Here is a 16,836-nt window from a genome sequence, read left to right as displayed (position 1 = left end):
AAGTGGCAAATGGAGCGATACGGGAGATTAATGCTGCACTTAAGACGGGGAATTTTTCCAAATGCATTTCGAGGGATGATATAATAAATGCATCAAAAAGGGGAATGCAGGTGCAGCGCAAAAAGATTCTATAAGGAAAGAGGAGTTTGTACAACTGCAATTTGACTCCAAATGATGTATAAATAGGTTAACCACTGAATACGTAGATCTGCATTTTGACCATTCACTGAAAAGTCTTACAGTTAATGTTTCATATCTCGGTAGAACAAGATTAGATAGATATTCAACCCCCTGTTCTAGTGAGAATGGAAGGCTTCAGGGGAAAACAGGCTGCTCTGATTGATCTCCTGTGACCTGAACAGTTGAAGGGCTTCCATTGCCAGACATGCCACTCCTGCCAATGTCAACTGCATGGTGTAATAAAATCCCTTGTTAAGCCAGAGCAACATTTACCAGAGAAAGAGCCGTTCTTCTGAAGCCAGATGTTAACAATAGAGGGGCTAAATGAAGTCCTCGCATTCAACCATCTCACCACGCTAAACTGCTCCGTGATGAGAGACCTCTACCTCTCTCCCAGGGGAGGAGGGCCACTCCTATGATCAGCCCTGAAAAAAGCTTTCTTTGGAGCAGACTTCAAGGTTGATGTCTATCAGTTGCCACCCCCTAAAATTGTTTTCGTATCGCCCCTAATCGCTTATTCACGGTCCTCTTAGGTTCATAAAACAGTGCAGTGGTTGATCATTGTTGTATGCAACTTTTAAATAATATAAACACAACTAATTTAGTTTTGTGCATTAAATGATATCAGATTGATAATAAGTTCTACCAAGGATTTTTGATGTAGTTATATTTGCCTGAAAATAATAAATCTTTTCAGATTTCTGTTAATCTGTGCTGAAAACGTGTCGCATTTTGCAGAAGCACCAAGTTAGTGCAAATTATTTTGACATTTCTGCGACCATAGTGCATAGTGTTGGGTATATATTCTGTAGAACCTTTAAAATTATATGTTGAGGAACTAAATATCAACGTATAATATTATCACCATAACAAATGTAATTCATCATTTGTATTTGCTGTCTGTTTTCAGAAATGTGACTACATTTCCAGAAAAGGTTGGTTTCACACTGGCTCTTTTTCAATCAGTGATAACTGCATCAACCAATTAACCCTAACTGGCCTTTTAACATTTCTACTTTCAAGGAAACTCAGCACTGTGGTTTATCTTGACAAGTACCAGCTGCAGAGGGTCGCTTTAAAGAACTGGCCTTCAGGGGTTTTCCTGCTTATAGGAGTCAATGTAATGCAGGTGAGTGGAACCTTTAAAGGCTAAGATGGTATGTAAATGGAGGAAGATTTCGACATTTTACCCAAAAATAGTATGATAGAAAAGGTCATCCGATATCTGTTAAAAAAAGGACAAATAGCCTTTTTTGTAGAAGATATTAGTGAAATTTGTGTAAGAAGAACACGTAACTAGGTTTTACTTGATTTGATCTTTTTGATCAATCCGTGTTTTAGACTGGACACATAAATGGAGGATTTTGTCAAATTAAATGGAGGATTTATGTATCACAACAGTATTTACAAATGTGCTTCGTTCCAGACCTCTGTAATCACGGCACACATGTTCCATTCAAACAATAATGAAGTGAAACTAAATGGCAATTTAGTCTACTCATCAGACCACTATCAAATAAATCAAAGTGTACAAAGTTAAGGATGTTTCCTGCGCGGTTAAACTCTGTAAAGGGGTGCTTCTCTTTACGTTAGATTAGGCAAACAGATACGCCTTGGCAGGAAAAAGAATGTCTCCGCGCTGGTTTTTAAGCTGTCTCCTGAGGACAATATATTCTACCCATGAGGATTTTGGAGACCAAGCACATGATGAATGCCTCAAAATATTAAATAAAAATCAAACGGGGCAAATGTCACAACATGTTTCTGAGCTGAAAACGTTGTGTATAAAAAGAAAGGCACTATTCTCTCTTTTTTTCTGTCCTAAGAAAGAAACAGATGTGAAAAGCAGCACTTTATGGAGTACAGGTTTCAGCTGGGCACGAAAGAGGCTTTAAGCTCTCGGATATATACTGAAAACAAAGTGGGAGAAGGAAAACAGGAACCAGATTAAATCAATTTTCATCGTCCACCCGTCTTCAATTTTACACCACGGATGTAACTGAACTTTAACAAGAGAGTCCCGATGCCGAACGGCTAGCACATGATCATCACCCTGAAAGCAATAATCATGATGACATAGTCTTTCTTACCCGGAGAAGATGGAAGGGTTTGTTGGCTATATAGTTAGAATAATTACACCCCGTCCCACAGAAAGAGACCACTTTATGGTGTGTAATTGAAACTGAATTGTGTATAAGACGCACTGTACAAAAAAGAGCATGAAAAAGAATGGACGTATATATAAATAATCTCGCTCTTGTGGAAGGAAAGGCATCACCACCCCCGTCTTATTTCCATTATATTCAACTATGTACCGAGAAGAAGAAAAAAAAACTGACCACAAACACTTTTTTTTTTTGAATAAAAATGTAAAGCCTTGATAAAAATAGCAGCCTACCTTACAGTTTCTTCAGGAAGGCTGGCTGCTCCGAGCCAACTTTCCACAGCTCCCCTTAGAGACAGCATGTGTGTTAAAGATTATCCTCACTGTAATCACACCACAGAGCGCCCTGTGGCTTTCACTCACAAAAGCCACTGACCTGTGTGTTGTGTCCACATTTGATCACGACTGTTGAGCATTGATGTATAAAAATGCAATTCCTCTGGCTCTGTACATGTTGAATACATTTGAAAAACATCGCTGTGGCAGCCGCCTGTTCAGAATGATGAACATTAGATTTGATAAGGAGTGAAAACCCCCACAAAAAAGCACAACACCCCCCAGAATAATCAATTGGCTGCAATTTTGTCTTATTCTGCTACAATCTTAATTATTTTTCCTTCACAAAGTCAAAAACAAATCACACCACTTGGTCAAAGATGCATTCAAGCGGATGTTTCTAAGCGGCCAGATATTTATCGTGCAGATTTTATATCGTACCACAGAGGACTTCATGGCTGGATTGCTGCTCCGACTGGATCATAAAGTATCGAGATTTCCTTCAACGTATCGCTATAGCCTTGGTGGGAGAAATTGAATTTCACAGCGACGTTTACAACAGCCAGAATCCACATGAACGGGGTTAAGTGGTGGCTGTTGACATCTCTATTTGCTTTCTAAACGGATACGGCAGCATGTTTGGTTCATTATTCCTGTTGTGGTGTGAGACGACGACAGTCACAAGCCGCAAGCGTCTCGGCCTCGAGCTGAGGATTGTTTAACACTATGTTGAAGCCATACCTGCACTGTAAGAGCTGAGTATGGCCGACAACAGTTAATGGAAAATACTTGAGAAATAACCTTCAAATTTGTGCCAAATATCGTAAAAGCGTAAATAAAGTCTTTGTTGTTCATTACGTTTGGACATGCTTGATGTATGAGGCTTTCAATCACCAACCAAGAGGACTTTTGATCTCATTGTGAAAGATGTGCACATTGTCTTTCCGTAATAAGCTGCAGACATAATAGCAGTTGCAGTTCTGCTGAGCAAATAGAGCCTCCATTCTACAGTATAAATTCTACGTAGCTTTAATCGTCTTGGCTCGGGATGATGCTTAACTGACTCCTTAAATTTAAAGACCTGGACAGCAGGTTTCAATAGAAAGGGTTTACCTTTGTAGAGTGATTTGGGATGTTTTTCTTTCTTGCTTGTGTTTTTTTTTATTTATTTTCTTAGTTCGTAATTGCGCCCAGGTTCTTCTCATGGACCCTGTTTGGCAGCATTTTAAACATTAGTTTGAGAGCTGGGCTGTACAGTAAATCAGCACGATTAGTTCAGGATAGAGACATCCTTGGCCTCGGCAACAGGTTTATATCCTGTGCATCTCCTTTGATTTGTATTTTTCCTTTAAGCCTTTATTTCATTTTATGTGGTCTCTGACATAAATTGTACAATAGATGGGTGACAGGCGGACATAACTGAAAGAGAGCAGACATTGGCTTTTATTCCTGCTGAGACCAAACCCACAAAAAACTTAGAAGTTAGAAGACTCACGTTTTTTCTGGATTATCGTGGAAAATATGTGTCATAAATGCCGCATGCAATAGTAAAAAGGAAAACGGAAAGAGACTTCCTTTTAAAACAACTGTGTGTGAATTCATTTTATAGAGTTGTGTGAAGTAAGCAGAGGGTTTAAATGTGTGATTCTAGTTGATTTATTACTTCAATCCAGACTAAAAACACAGGACTTCAAAGTAAAGTCACGGTTTAAATGCACAGGTGCCACCTCTAGTGCTAATGGGAAGTGACAGTTGACTTCACAAGCGGCCTGTTGTGACTTTGAGAACCCAAAACCCTCGTTTCTCCGTCCGGGGAAGCTAATGTGCATATGTGAATAACAAGCAAACATAGCGGCGTTTCTGCGTGGCCTTCTGTCGGGCCACATTCCTCGCTGGTCCGGCTGCTGCCTTGTCATACCAAACAACATGTAAAAATGCGACCCATATGGTCTCCCCGTTCCAAGAGGGACTGATTGAGCTGTGTGGAAGTCGTAGCCCACCCACCGAATACAAATAAGGAGAACCATATGTGGGGAGATGAATTAGGTAAACTGCACAACATTTTTATTAGATACAGTTTCACTTGCCTTGTGGACGGACTGCAAGGTGACACTTTCAAAACAAACGCTGAGCCTCGGAAAGAAAAAGACCTCGGAGGGGAATCAATGAAACATGGAATTACTAAATCAAATGAACGATAACTATTATGTTTTGTGCTCTGATTAGATTGACCAAAATGCGGTTAAAAATAAGCATCATGTCAATCATCTGACCTGCCGGCATTAGAGCCGACTTTTCTGCTAATCAAGCCCATGAATGACGGACAAAGTCACAAATAAAACAATTAACTAGAAGTGTGTAGAGTTACTGGCATGTTAATCTCCATTAAGACTGTGAGCAAATGTTTAGTTTCACAGTTTATGAGTATGTTTGTGTAAAATCTGACGTTTCTGTCATGGACCGTTTGATTTTCATTCAAATACAATTTACAAAAATGAATAACTACTGAAACTACTTTCAATACGCTATAAATAAATCATTATGGGAAGTGGTCTACAAGGCTGAGGAGAATGAAAGATGTTATAAGGAGCCATTGACGATAGAAACATTCAGTGTTGAAAATAAGAAGTTTGATTTATTCTCGGTATTCCTGCTGTTTTGTTTCACTTTGACATACTTAGAAACCGCTGCAAATGATTTTGAAAATCAGAAGTTTACAGACTTATTTAATATGTGTGAGTGAGCCATCGCTCCACTAAAACTGGGCTTCATTCATTTCTGGAAAAAGAAAAGAGGCTTAAAAATATTCCAGCCTTTGTGATTTAATCAGCGAGGACATCTCTGAGACGCTTCCAGCACGAACTCCTCCGCCGGTGGTCTGACAAGAACGGCGGCTTGTTACATCGCCTTTTTTGTTTCGCAATATTTGTCAGCACATTCCCTGCTAGTGATGGTTTAGTTGAGATTCTATTATTTTTTTAAATGACCTGGATCATCAAGCATTTTGCGACTTGAGAGAGCGCCAGCTTTCGGCCTGCTAAGAGCTTCAAGATGATCTCACCTCACTAAATATATCAAATTTGCTGAACAAAAGAACATGTTCTTAACAGCCGCTCGCGTGGACGCGTCTGTTTTCTCGATCAGGTGAAGAGAATAAACATGTATGCGGTGGAGAAGAGTCTTAATATCAGCACTGGAAACACACTGTAAGCGTGTTTAGGTAAAGCCAGCGGTATGTTGTGACAGACGCTACGAGCCTGAGAGCGTGATTCATGAATAATTCACAAGAAACACTTGGTGATACGTAAACTGTGATGGGTCGTGACCTTTTTCTCCAGCATGTTTTTCAGAAGTGCTGATGTGATGAATGTCAAAGCACCTCTGACTCACTGCAGCCTGTTTTTGACCGCGCTGCTCTCAGAGGAGAAGGGGGTCGCTATATTAATCGGCCCCTGAGTATGGCAATTGTTAGCCCCTTTCCTTTCATGTGGTCAGGCTCGATGTCGTGAAGGCCGTGTCGTTTCGGAGAGAACTTAAATAGGAGCTCATTCATAGCAGCTTCCGCGCTACAGAAAAGGAAGAAATGTAGCCATATTGGAAAGAATCCACGCTATTAAAACAGTAGATGGGATTGTGAAGTGCGAGGAGTAATCATGCCAGGCAACAGGCCGCAGGAATGCAAATCACCCCTCAAGCCAAGAGTTAAGTTAGCAGGTGGCCTCCTCTATTCACTGAATGTCAACACTCCTTTTAGATGGAGCGCACATAACATCTGGGCAAGCCAGCCACTGCTTTTAATTAAGTGAAATACAGTCACTCAATGTTCTGCCATGTCAGAGAAAAAAAGAAAATGTTATAGAAGTGGGAGGGTAGAGGGGGTGAAATAAGTGCAACAGTACATATCCTGTGTTCAGTGAAGGTCAACACAGTTGTGTAAACAAATATTAATCCTTAACCTAATCCCTAGATTGCCGAGACCATTGAAAATCCCTGAGTGTTTCTCTGTAAATGGCACGTCTGCTCGCATTTTTTCTGGAAGTTCTGCTTATCCTGAAGGAGGAGGAAATGCAGCAAACTCAAGTTTAGTTTACGGTCCCTGCTTCGTTTCCGGGGGTGAATCTTAGCTCCGAGGCGATGGCAACATCCAAAATATGAGTGAGAACGTAGGCGAGCAAGCGGTGTGCGTCATATTCATCACACAAATCATATGATGGATGGTATCTCTCCCCGTAATCGGGATTGCTTACGAAATGATATACTCTGCCTCATGATAATCGCCCTTGCAGGTCGCAGCAGTGTCCCTCCAGTATTCCCGGCCCCCGAGAGCCCGTCGACAGGCTCCTTGGGTGGACCCCTAGTTTATATCGCACTTGTCAAACATTTATAAATCTGCGACGGTAGTCCGGCAACAAGCGTGTAAAACATCCGCAGAGCTCCATACAGAAATACAAAAGGATGACTAGACTTTGAAAAGGGTGGAGGACTTGCAGCTGGAGGGGGAGGGGGTAAAAAATCCCCAAGATTCACTGCATTTTTGCATATAGTTTAGAGTGATATATGGAGCGAGAAAAGCTGTGAGGTCAAGGAAAGGCAAAGCAAAAGATGAGAGTTTTTCAAGTGGTACATTTATTAAAATACACAACAATCTACATTGATATACTTTCCCCAAACATAGGAGGAAACAGTGTTTATGGAAGAAATTTCCATAAACATTGTTTCAAAATTGTCACAAGTGAACTCTCGACGTTATGAGCGGGTAATTCCAGACTGACATCGCTGTCTGAGAACACTTGTGAAAAACAACAACAAAGTAAAAAGCTGGCTTGAAAGGAGGTGAAACCGTATCAGTGCTGAAAGACAGTGGCAGCTTGGAAATAGCTTTGGGCAGTTTGGTTTACATTAGAGAACACTCGCTATTTTTATTTCCCAGTGATTCAATTTGATTTACAATATTTCCAACCGCCTGTTGAAGTTGGGATATTAGCGGTAATGATATCGTCTTGCGGTCTCCCTTGTCAAATTAACTTGTGATGTTGCATTATTCTCCACGTGTCTTTTATAACTGCGGGTAGAGAAGTAGGATTTTATCATGGATGGTGATAAAGAGAAAGATCATGGTGAATTTCAATTATTGGAATCATCGTGAATATGAAAAAGCTGTATTTTTTACCATAAAATAAATTAAAAATATTTTATTGTATTTTATTATCTATAAAAAATAGAGCTCCATTTAAAAAAACAGGATTCAAAATACATTTTTAAAATGTAATTATGCACATTATGCAGGAAGGCCTTTGATTTATGATGATCTTATTTAAGATCATTTGATTTGATACTGTGATGATTACCGGGATAATATCGTGAATTTCAATTATTTTAGCGGGGATAGTGAAGTTTTCATCTCGTCCAATGCCTAAATGTGGGTCCATAATGGAGATAAACACATCATACACTGACATCCGTGTATAATTTGAGTATTTCTAGCACAAGCGTATTGTAAAAAGGGAAAAACAGGCAGAAGGGGAAGCGATCTTTTGCATCGCGGTGACTCCAGTGAACTCATAAAAGTTATCACACAGACGTAACTAAGAGGGAGTATATGCCAACGGACACACAAGTTAACTGATAACTGACGTGTAAATAAAAATCAACATTTTTATCCTAATCATTTAAATATCACAATATTCAGTGCTATTTAAAAAAAAGAGAGAGGAAATAAATTAGGTAATAAAACTTTATATACATAATACTGTACATCACATCACACCTGCAGATGTGTTTTCCAGCGATTCCCATACCAGATAGCATAAATTAAAGTTCGCCGGCCGCTAATGGCAACCACAAGACCTGACTACCATGTTTCTATATTTCTTGAGGATGACGTTGGAGCTGTCATCAAAGTAAAGCACCGATATTGCGTTGAGCTTCGTCGGAGCGCAGCACGGCTTTGGCACATTGTCAGGAAACATTAAATGGACCTATAAATGAGAGCAGAACGTGAGTGAGTGTTTAAAAGAGGCAGCGAGTTTCAAATGAATCACACCTGCTGGGAACATTATGGGAGCTTATAAGGTGATTTTTATTGCAACGCACTCTAAAGAATACTCACCAGGGTTTGAACAATTGCGTGATTTGTTGCATTCATGTGTGCGTTGAGTGGAAATGAGCATTCCCCATCGCAGTAAAACGCAGCATAGCCCTCAGGTGCGATGATCCAATCCTTAACCCCCCCAAAAACACAAGCTTCCTTTATTTATGACACTTTATAATCTCAATCAAAATGTATTGTTCATTGTCTTACTACTGTTTTCTAAATGTTTCTGTGACGGGAAATAAGTTTGTCTTACCTGCCAGCCTAAATCCCGGAAACTGACGTAAAGTTCGTGCTTCTTGCAGGCTTGCTTCTGTTCACTGGTGTTGTAATCTGAAAACAATAAATAAATAAATAAATAAAACGGCTTAAGCTTTTCAACAAATGTGCTACAAATACATCTATGCAGTCCATAAATACAGACTTTTGGGAGTCCATAGCAGCATCCTACAGTGGGGCTCTGCTAATCACTCGAATTGTGATAAATTAGAAATATATTGTGTTTTCTTTCCCACATCTGGCCGGCAATCTTCGGGATATGTTCCTGCTGTAAATTAAGTTGGTCTGTCTGAACGACGGCCACATCGGCAGAAAGACGTCTAAATTAAAACATCTGATGTGTGTAGGAAAAAAAGTAAATGATCGTAGCATCTTCACTGCATCATAAAAGTGCACATACCTCCAGTTTTTGGGGCCCTGGATGATTCTTGTTGATTAGCAGATTTATTGCGATTGTGGTTCTTTTTCTTCCCACCAGCAGCTCTGACAGAGCGAAGCAACACCCCGCTGGCCTTGAAGAAGGCAACCAGGAAAGGCTGTTTGGACTGGGGCCCATTCCTCCCAATGATTCCAGCAGATTTGATGTTAATACTTCGGCCTTTAACAAGCGGAAAAGGTAAAAAACAAACTTTCAAAACAAAACAAAAGGAAATAGGATTTTCTGTCATTCTATGACCAGCATCTCTGCGAATACTATTAATAATTTAGTCAAATGCAGACGTGTGGATTGTCTGAAACGTCCTGAACTTCTGTGGCCTTTTCTCGATTCCAAGAGTGTGCTCCAAGAAGAAATTCATAATAATAAAAACTGAACTTCACTTGCCATCTACAGTTTCCACACAGAGCTGCAGGCCCAGGTTCTGCTGCGGGTTCATCACCCAGTGGTTGCTGGTGGTCGTGATGTCGAACACTAACCAGCCTCCGTCGGACGCCTGGACCCTTTTGGAGTCGAGCAGGAACGTCTCCGCATCGCTGGAGGTACGAGAAGAAACAATGAAACCGACATTTGCTTTGAATCAGCCGCAGTCAAAATGATGCACACTCAAACGGGCCGGTACACGGTATACGGTACACACAGTATGTCTCCATATTATTCAAATTATATCGTAATCCATTGAAAACCTTATATGGTGTGTTGATTTTCAATATTTACTTTCAGAGAGGTGTCGGTGAACTGAATGTGTTCCCTTTACTGCTGCAGTAGAACAAATACAAGCTGCTTGTGCACCATAATGTTGCATAGCTTTAATGGGACACAAAAAGGAAACCATATGCTTCTTTAAGTGCATTAAAAGCCAAATATCCGAGTGGCTTTTATTAAAGTTTTTATGATTTCTCTCTTCTTCCTTTTGAAAGCAAACATTCCTCTTTATGAAAGGCCTTCGTTATTAAAAACTGGTGATTTGGTGTGGAAGAGTAATTTGGTCATTTGCACTGAAGATAAAAAGAAAAAGCAGCCTATTGTTGGGGGATCTGACTTGTAATAAACTGCAGAGTTGTGCGGTTTAAACGCACGCCAAGATTTCCACTATTCGATGGGCAAAACATTTCAGGAGTTGTGAATCATGTATATCAGCCTGTGCATATTTTTAACATGCGGCAACAATCAACCCGATGTTGCAAAACGAACAACAAAAAACGTGCTTCGCAATTTGCATTGGGTTCCTTTCAAGTGACAGATCTGATCAGGCGGCGCCTGTTCAGCTTCTTTTGTTCATGCGCTCAAGTACGCTGGTTCCCTCGATCGCCAGGGGCAATAAAACCCATTTTTTTGTTGTTTTTTTGCCCCCGCAACGTCAGTGAAGAGAATCGCTAGCAAGCAAACATGGATGTAAACACCGTCGGTTTCACATTCTAACAAAAATACGCTCTGCAAATGTTTTAAAGTGTAAGAAAAACGCATTCAACGTCGTCACGCAACAACATCAGCTGTACACACGTTGTGTTTGGGTGAAAAAGAGCGAATGTAAACAGAACTAAACTGTTGGTTTAGAAAACACCGGCGTCTCAAGTTCACGTCTCCCACGAGTCGTGAGCAGAATGCAAACTTTACTTAACCCTAACAAAGTTATTTTTTCAGGACTGTTGACGGTAAGTGAGGGGAGAGGGTCCTTGGCTGGACTTGAACTGTGGACATTGTTAATAATGTCTGTGGTCGCTGTCTTAAACCCTTGAGATGCCCCAACAAAAATAAAAAAAAACTATATTTTAATTAGCTATTTAATCCCATTAAATATAGATGCACAAGTGATTTTATTTAGAAACAACCAACTGAAAACCATTGGCAGTGACCGTGTGTAGAAAAACATGAATGAAATGGCTCATAATACTCCCATAATATCATGTTATTGTTTTCTAAAACGAGTTAACACTTCAGCATTAAAATCACAGTATTGTTTCAGAGATCTGTTGCACTGGGAAATAGATCTTCTTGTGTGTGATTGCTAACTCCGACACAGTTCCCCATGAAAGCGTGTGTGAAAACTTAGACTGAGCAGCCTTTCTCTTTAAGATGGCAGAGTCCATTGACTTGGGCCTTTTCAAAGCCCAGGAGGGCCATATCTCCCCTTCAATCACCCACACACATTTTTGGCAAGCGAATGTGGGCCCACTTTTAAGTGCACCCTTGTGTATTCAGCTATGTCATGGTTTGAACTTCCGGAATATTGTTAAGACAGGCAGGTGGTGGGCATAACAGTGACCACAGGAGCACCCGAGGGAGCCCCTTCCCCCCTATTGTGGGCCCTCATGGCTTCATCTGGGAAGCGGCCGGCTTTGGCAGGCAACACAAGACGAGTGATAACTGATGGACCTTCCGAGCCTCATAAGTGGCCGACTTGCTAATGGACTTCTCTTTATCCGAGGACTATATTTGTAAGGCAGACGTGGTGCGGATGAAGGAGAACAGAGTTGGAGATACTGTGCGAGTGGAAAGTTTTAACTGTGCAAGACAGTAGCTGTTGGAATATGTGCCTTTTTAACTGTGAAATAAGATAAGTGGGGTGAAAGTACTCCCCTGGCCCCTGTCAGAGTGTTACTGGACTAAAATGTCTGAATAGAAGGCAGCATTTTAGTGTTTTAGCTGGTGGAGGTAATTTAATTACTTTAAATGTTGTTGGCAGTTTAATCTAATGCATCATTTTAAAGATCAAGTCATATGTTTTGTATGTAAAATCACCCCCAACTACGATATTATCGTGATCCTGATGTCACAATATGTTCTAATTGCAAGAAAATAACATATATTGAGATTTGCTACCTTTTTAAACAAAACAAATTAGCAGTTTGTCAACATCTGTTTGCTCTGAAAAGTTTTCATTCCCTTCATCTCACTTCAATCATTTTAATCGCAGCAAAACATGGGTTTGTCAATCAAGCAGACAGACTGACCAACACTCAACTTCCTGCCTTCCTTTACCCATGATCACACCAGAAAACATTCAGCACCATCTAATAGACTGAAAAAAGCAACTGCCACCATAAGGTTTGATTTGTTTTTGCAATATTTTTAGTTTATATATCAAAAGGTCAACACTTTTATCGATTCAATATTACCACGCAAAATATTGCGATACTATGCTTAATGCCTACCTTTAAACTATACAGTAAGTAACTTCTACTACTTCTGCCATAAGAAAAAACAATATTTGTATTGGAAATTATTTCCAGTAGAAGTATAAAGTAGCAGAAACTGGAAATACTCATGTTAAAGTGCAAATACCTCAAAATTTGTCTAGAATCCACCACTGCCTTTAATATGTGGTTTTAGTTGTTTACTTACTTGTTTTGATATTCCTTGATGACTTGGTAGATGGTCACCTTCAGGGTCACGTTGTCATAGCGACTGTGACTGCGGTCCTTGTAGATCCGAAACTCTGCAGCCGTCACCGCCTCTCCTTCAGGGATTTGAGTCAGATCGAAACGGAACTCCTTGTAGTGTCGTCGTTGGTGAGAAAAATCTTTATCTTTCTCCACTGGGAAAGAAAATATGTTGTGACTAATTTCACCTTTACTGGGAGGCCAAGCTCACGCTGATCAGAAAAATATGACTTCAACTCCCAAACTGCTGCGTGCGTTGCTCCGAGGAGAGTATATGTCAGCATTAACGCACAGGGAAAAAAAGGAGTAATTTATCACATCTTCTTTTACATTCCACGTCCAATCCAAACATTTTGACTACCAACAAAAGCACTTTCCAGTTCATTAAATCAGTCAACTGAATACAGGTAGCAGCTCCCAGACAGGCCCTCTACTGTGTGCCTAACTGCATTCTCTGGCCATGATGAATGGGCTGTCAGTTAAGAAAAACAGGCTGATTTCAATTAAAGACACTTTGGTCTGTTCCTCATGTGAGAGAAAGGACCAGACAGGATTCCTCAACGTCATGAGCGTCTACTCTGACCTCATTTCTGACCTCACACTGAATACAATGTGCTATGAGACCTACGGGGTTTCATACAATGCACATTTCTAGTATAATGAGTAACATAAGATATCGTCATTTTTTCAAGAAAGCAAGAAAAAAATCGATAAAGCAGAGTATCGCAATATTTTGCGTGGCAACATTGTATGATTATTTTATATTTTTGCTGCACGCAAATAAATATGTGCAGCGTGCATTTTTCAAATGGTTGCATCTATTTTTTGTAGCCACCTGAATGCAATGCCTTTAAAGATCAAAGGTCCTTGGTGCATCAACGTTATGAGCACGCTGACAAAAGATACGTTGATGCCACTATCTGTCTCACACCCCCGCCTCGCAGCGGAAAAGGTCAGTGGATTTTCTGACACCCGTAGCGATATCACGCGGTGCATTTCCCTGATATTTTATCGAGAGAGACCGCCTGTGGTTACTTAGCACAAACAGGTCAGAGGTCAGCTCTGACTTTTACCCACTGAGCGTGTTCCATTATATTAGCCACAGGCAGTAATCTGAAGCAGAGGTGCCACCGACGGCATTTCACTTCAAAATAAAGATTAAATAATAATAACTTCACTCTATGGTCAGGTAGAGCCACTTGTATTCTTGATGTGTTGTGTATTAATTGGACTCAGCTTGTTGTATCCGTATTTCGTCAACAAGATCAATCAAGTTTCAGTTTGACTTCTGCGTTGTTGATTTTCAGCGGCTGAATTCCTATTTATGCGCCGAAGGTTCAGGTGGTTACAGTAAGCATATTAAACTGCATGAAACGCCACATAGACGTTTCTAAAACAGTTGAGGTCAGGAGCTCTATTTGAGTGTACTGTAATAAAGACAGAGCCCCATTGAACACTTCACTGACAGTCCCCAGAACGAGAGCAGAGCTTTCAAGGCTGACAGTGTACATGCCCTGGTATAGTGGTAAGTGGAAACAGATGGGCTCAGGCCAAGGTGAAGGATTATACTTCCAAGAAACACTAGACAAATTCACTTGTACATGTTTTTGCTTCATATTTAAGAAACCGACATCCTTAACACTACAATACCAGGATGATCTAAAAGATTTTTCATGGTGATTTTCTTCATCTTTCATTTGGGGGTTTGCAGTGTCTCATAATTTATTGTGGTTGTTCATTTCAACATTCCATGTGGGATGCTTAATATTTGAATTCTCATTAAAAAGCGATTAATGCCTCAAATAATACGAACATGACTGGAGCTACTGCTTTCTCTTCTGTGGTAGAATCAAGAAATATAGAGGCATCAGTCAATATCACTCTGCTTTTAACAACAGGAAATCATTTAGGGCAATTTTCTCAAGGTCAGACAGTCATCTGATAAGGCCCTCTGAACTGCTGGGTTCAGGGTCGCTGCTACTGAACAAACAGAATCATTATACAGATCAGCTGCCATTTAATAGAAAGCAGCACAAATTGGCTAAAAGGTCAAAATGTTGGGCCTAATTCTGTTAAATACTAAATATTTCACACAGAGTCTAACGAGCTGAACTGATGTCTGAAAATGTACATATTTAGGCATAAAAGAAACAAATTAAACTGAGTGAGAGGAGGGCATAACTGTACATTTTAATATAGTTATTTATAGGACAACATAGCTCAGGTTATTTAAACTAAATCTACACTTTTTCTTTTATAAAAGTATGCTCTGATACCAACCCAGCAGACATGCTAATAATTATTAATAAATTAAGATGGACACTTTACTTTACTGTTGAACTACATGAATGATGGCTTTAATGCTGCAGTATTTTAGCTCCTTGTCTACGATTAATTAATTGGACGAAAATTGCAAAATATTAGAGATAAAGCACACTCAGGGAAAGTCCTTATTAAAGCATAATTTCCTTTACAGTTGAAGGAATAAAGATATAAAATAAATGTGATTTCAAAACTCAGAAATCACTCCAAATAACAATGTCAAACCTGGCCTGTACTCTAATTTCGATTCCTACTGATTGAATGCAACCTGGTGCGACGTGAGCCCCACTTTAACGCCACTTACCTAAATTGACGAAACTCATGACCATGTCGGCGTCGTTGAGAAAGTTGGTGTCGCGCGCTGTGGTGAGCGCGGGGCTGTGGCCTAACAGAGGGGCCGCGCGGTAAGGCTGCGCCACGCGGGAGTACCCGGCATGCTGGGGGCTGTAGTACGCTTTCCTGGAGTGGCCCTGAGTCTTGGCAGCGAGGCTCTTCCCGGCGCCCAGATGCGTGCCCCCCTCCTCCTCCTCCACGGCCATGGCGTTGTACAGGTCGAGCATGAAGAGCGGCGCCGAGGACGCCTGCTTCCCGGGCGAGAAGGGCCTCGGACGGTGGGGCAAGCCCAGGATGGAGAGGATCTCTCTCTGGATCTCCCTGCGTTCGTGATTGCGCAACCTCCTGTAAATGAAGCTGGAGTGCACATGGTTGTCACTTAACCCGCAATGAGCGCACGACAGAAAGCTCAAGCAGCTCCACGCAAGTCCGAGAGCAGCGCGGTTCAGAGGCGTAAGCGCTGTCATCCTGACTAGTAGTTCACTCTGGGATGTCAAGTTGAGCTACATCGCACTCCGTGAGAAAAAAATAAAATCATTTATATATTTATATAGAATTATCTCTCTACTAATGAGGAATCATAGACTCCCCATATTAAGACAGAGGCACCACAACTTGGACGGTGGTAACTGAAGAGGCTTTTACCAGTCAAGTCCTTCTACAAATGAGGTATCAGCTTGCAGAAAAGTCGGCGCTCCTGTCCCGCGCTTGCGAGCTTCCTCCAGCAGTATTTCCTCCTCCAGGGTCCATCCAAAGCCTCCACCAACCCCAAGTATTTATGGAGCTGTGACCCAGTCCCTCACCTTACTCCTCTGTGATGCACAGACCCGTAGGTACGCCCATAATGTCGAGGGATACCCGGAGTTTCCAGTGGATGAAATGTGTTGAACTGTGTCAAAAAAATGAACAGAGGAGCTCATGCTCCAACTCGCATTTTTCTTTTTCTTCTTTTTTTTTCTTCTCTCCCTCCCCCTGAGAGAATTGGGGCTAGTTGCCCTCTGAGTCCATCCCACACTCAACTTTTTTGTTTTTGCATCCACCTCTACCGGCAGCAATAAAACTTCAGCCCCGGTCCCATGATGAATGTGGCGGCGCAGGAGTGTAAAAGGAGACACTTGAAATCCGAGAGCTCCGTCTTAACGAGTGAAAGAATAATGACAGAGCCTTTTAATCACCTCAAGGTATTGAAGTCCGCGTGTTTGTGGGAGAAGGCTGCAGCTGCATTCAGCACCAACAACAACGGTCCTGTTGTTTTTGTGTACTGCGTGCAGGATAAGTATTATTTTAATAAACGCACCAACAAACAAGTGGGCCAGATTGTAATGTGCTGCACTTGAAGGTACCTACGATCATAAACGGGCTACATATCAGG

At 41.0% G+C, this 16,836-nt stretch overlaps 1 protein-coding gene across 1 annotated transcript; it reads right to left on the bottom strand.

Annotated features, from left to right (window-relative positions):
- Positions 1-7,234: 7,234 nt before the first annotated feature.
- On the bottom strand, positions 7,235-16,613 carry bmp5 (bone morphogenetic protein 5). The gene is made up of 7 exons (XM_084020865.1): positions 15,436-16,613; positions 12,772-12,964; positions 9,814-9,962; positions 9,391-9,588; positions 8,968-9,044; positions 8,730-8,840; positions 7,235-8,598 (listed from the first exon to the last, which is right to left on the bottom strand). Exons 1-7 carry the CDS (start codon positions 15,929-15,931, stop codon positions 8,449-8,451), a joined length of 1,374 nt encoding a protein of 457 aa, XP_083876991.1. The 5' UTR covers positions 15,932-16,613; the 3' UTR covers positions 7,235-8,448.
- Positions 16,614-16,836: the final 223 nt, after the last annotated feature.

Source organism: Eutrigla gurnardus, assembly GCF_963514095.1.
Source record: "Eutrigla gurnardus genome assembly, chromosome: 11".
In the NCBI taxonomy this organism is placed as follows: Eukaryota; Metazoa; Chordata; class Actinopteri; order Perciformes; family Triglidae; genus Eutrigla; species Eutrigla gurnardus.
The sequence above is the reverse complement of the archived record's forward strand: the minus strand, read 5'-3'. Positions and strand labels throughout refer to the sequence as shown.

Coding starts and splice junctions, on each gene's coding strand:
- bmp5 (XM_084020865.1), bottom strand. CDS start 15,931: ATGACAGCGCTTACGCCTCTGAACCGCGCTGCTCTCGGACTTGCGTGG. Junction 12,965..15,435: donor CATGAGTTTCGTCAATTTAG/GTAAGTGGCGTT, acceptor TTTCTTTCCCAG/TGGAGAAAGATAAAGATTTT. Junction 9,589..9,813: donor CTGTGTGGAAACTGTAGATG/GCAAGTGAAGTT, acceptor CGCTTGTTAAAG/GCCGAAGTATTAACATCAAA.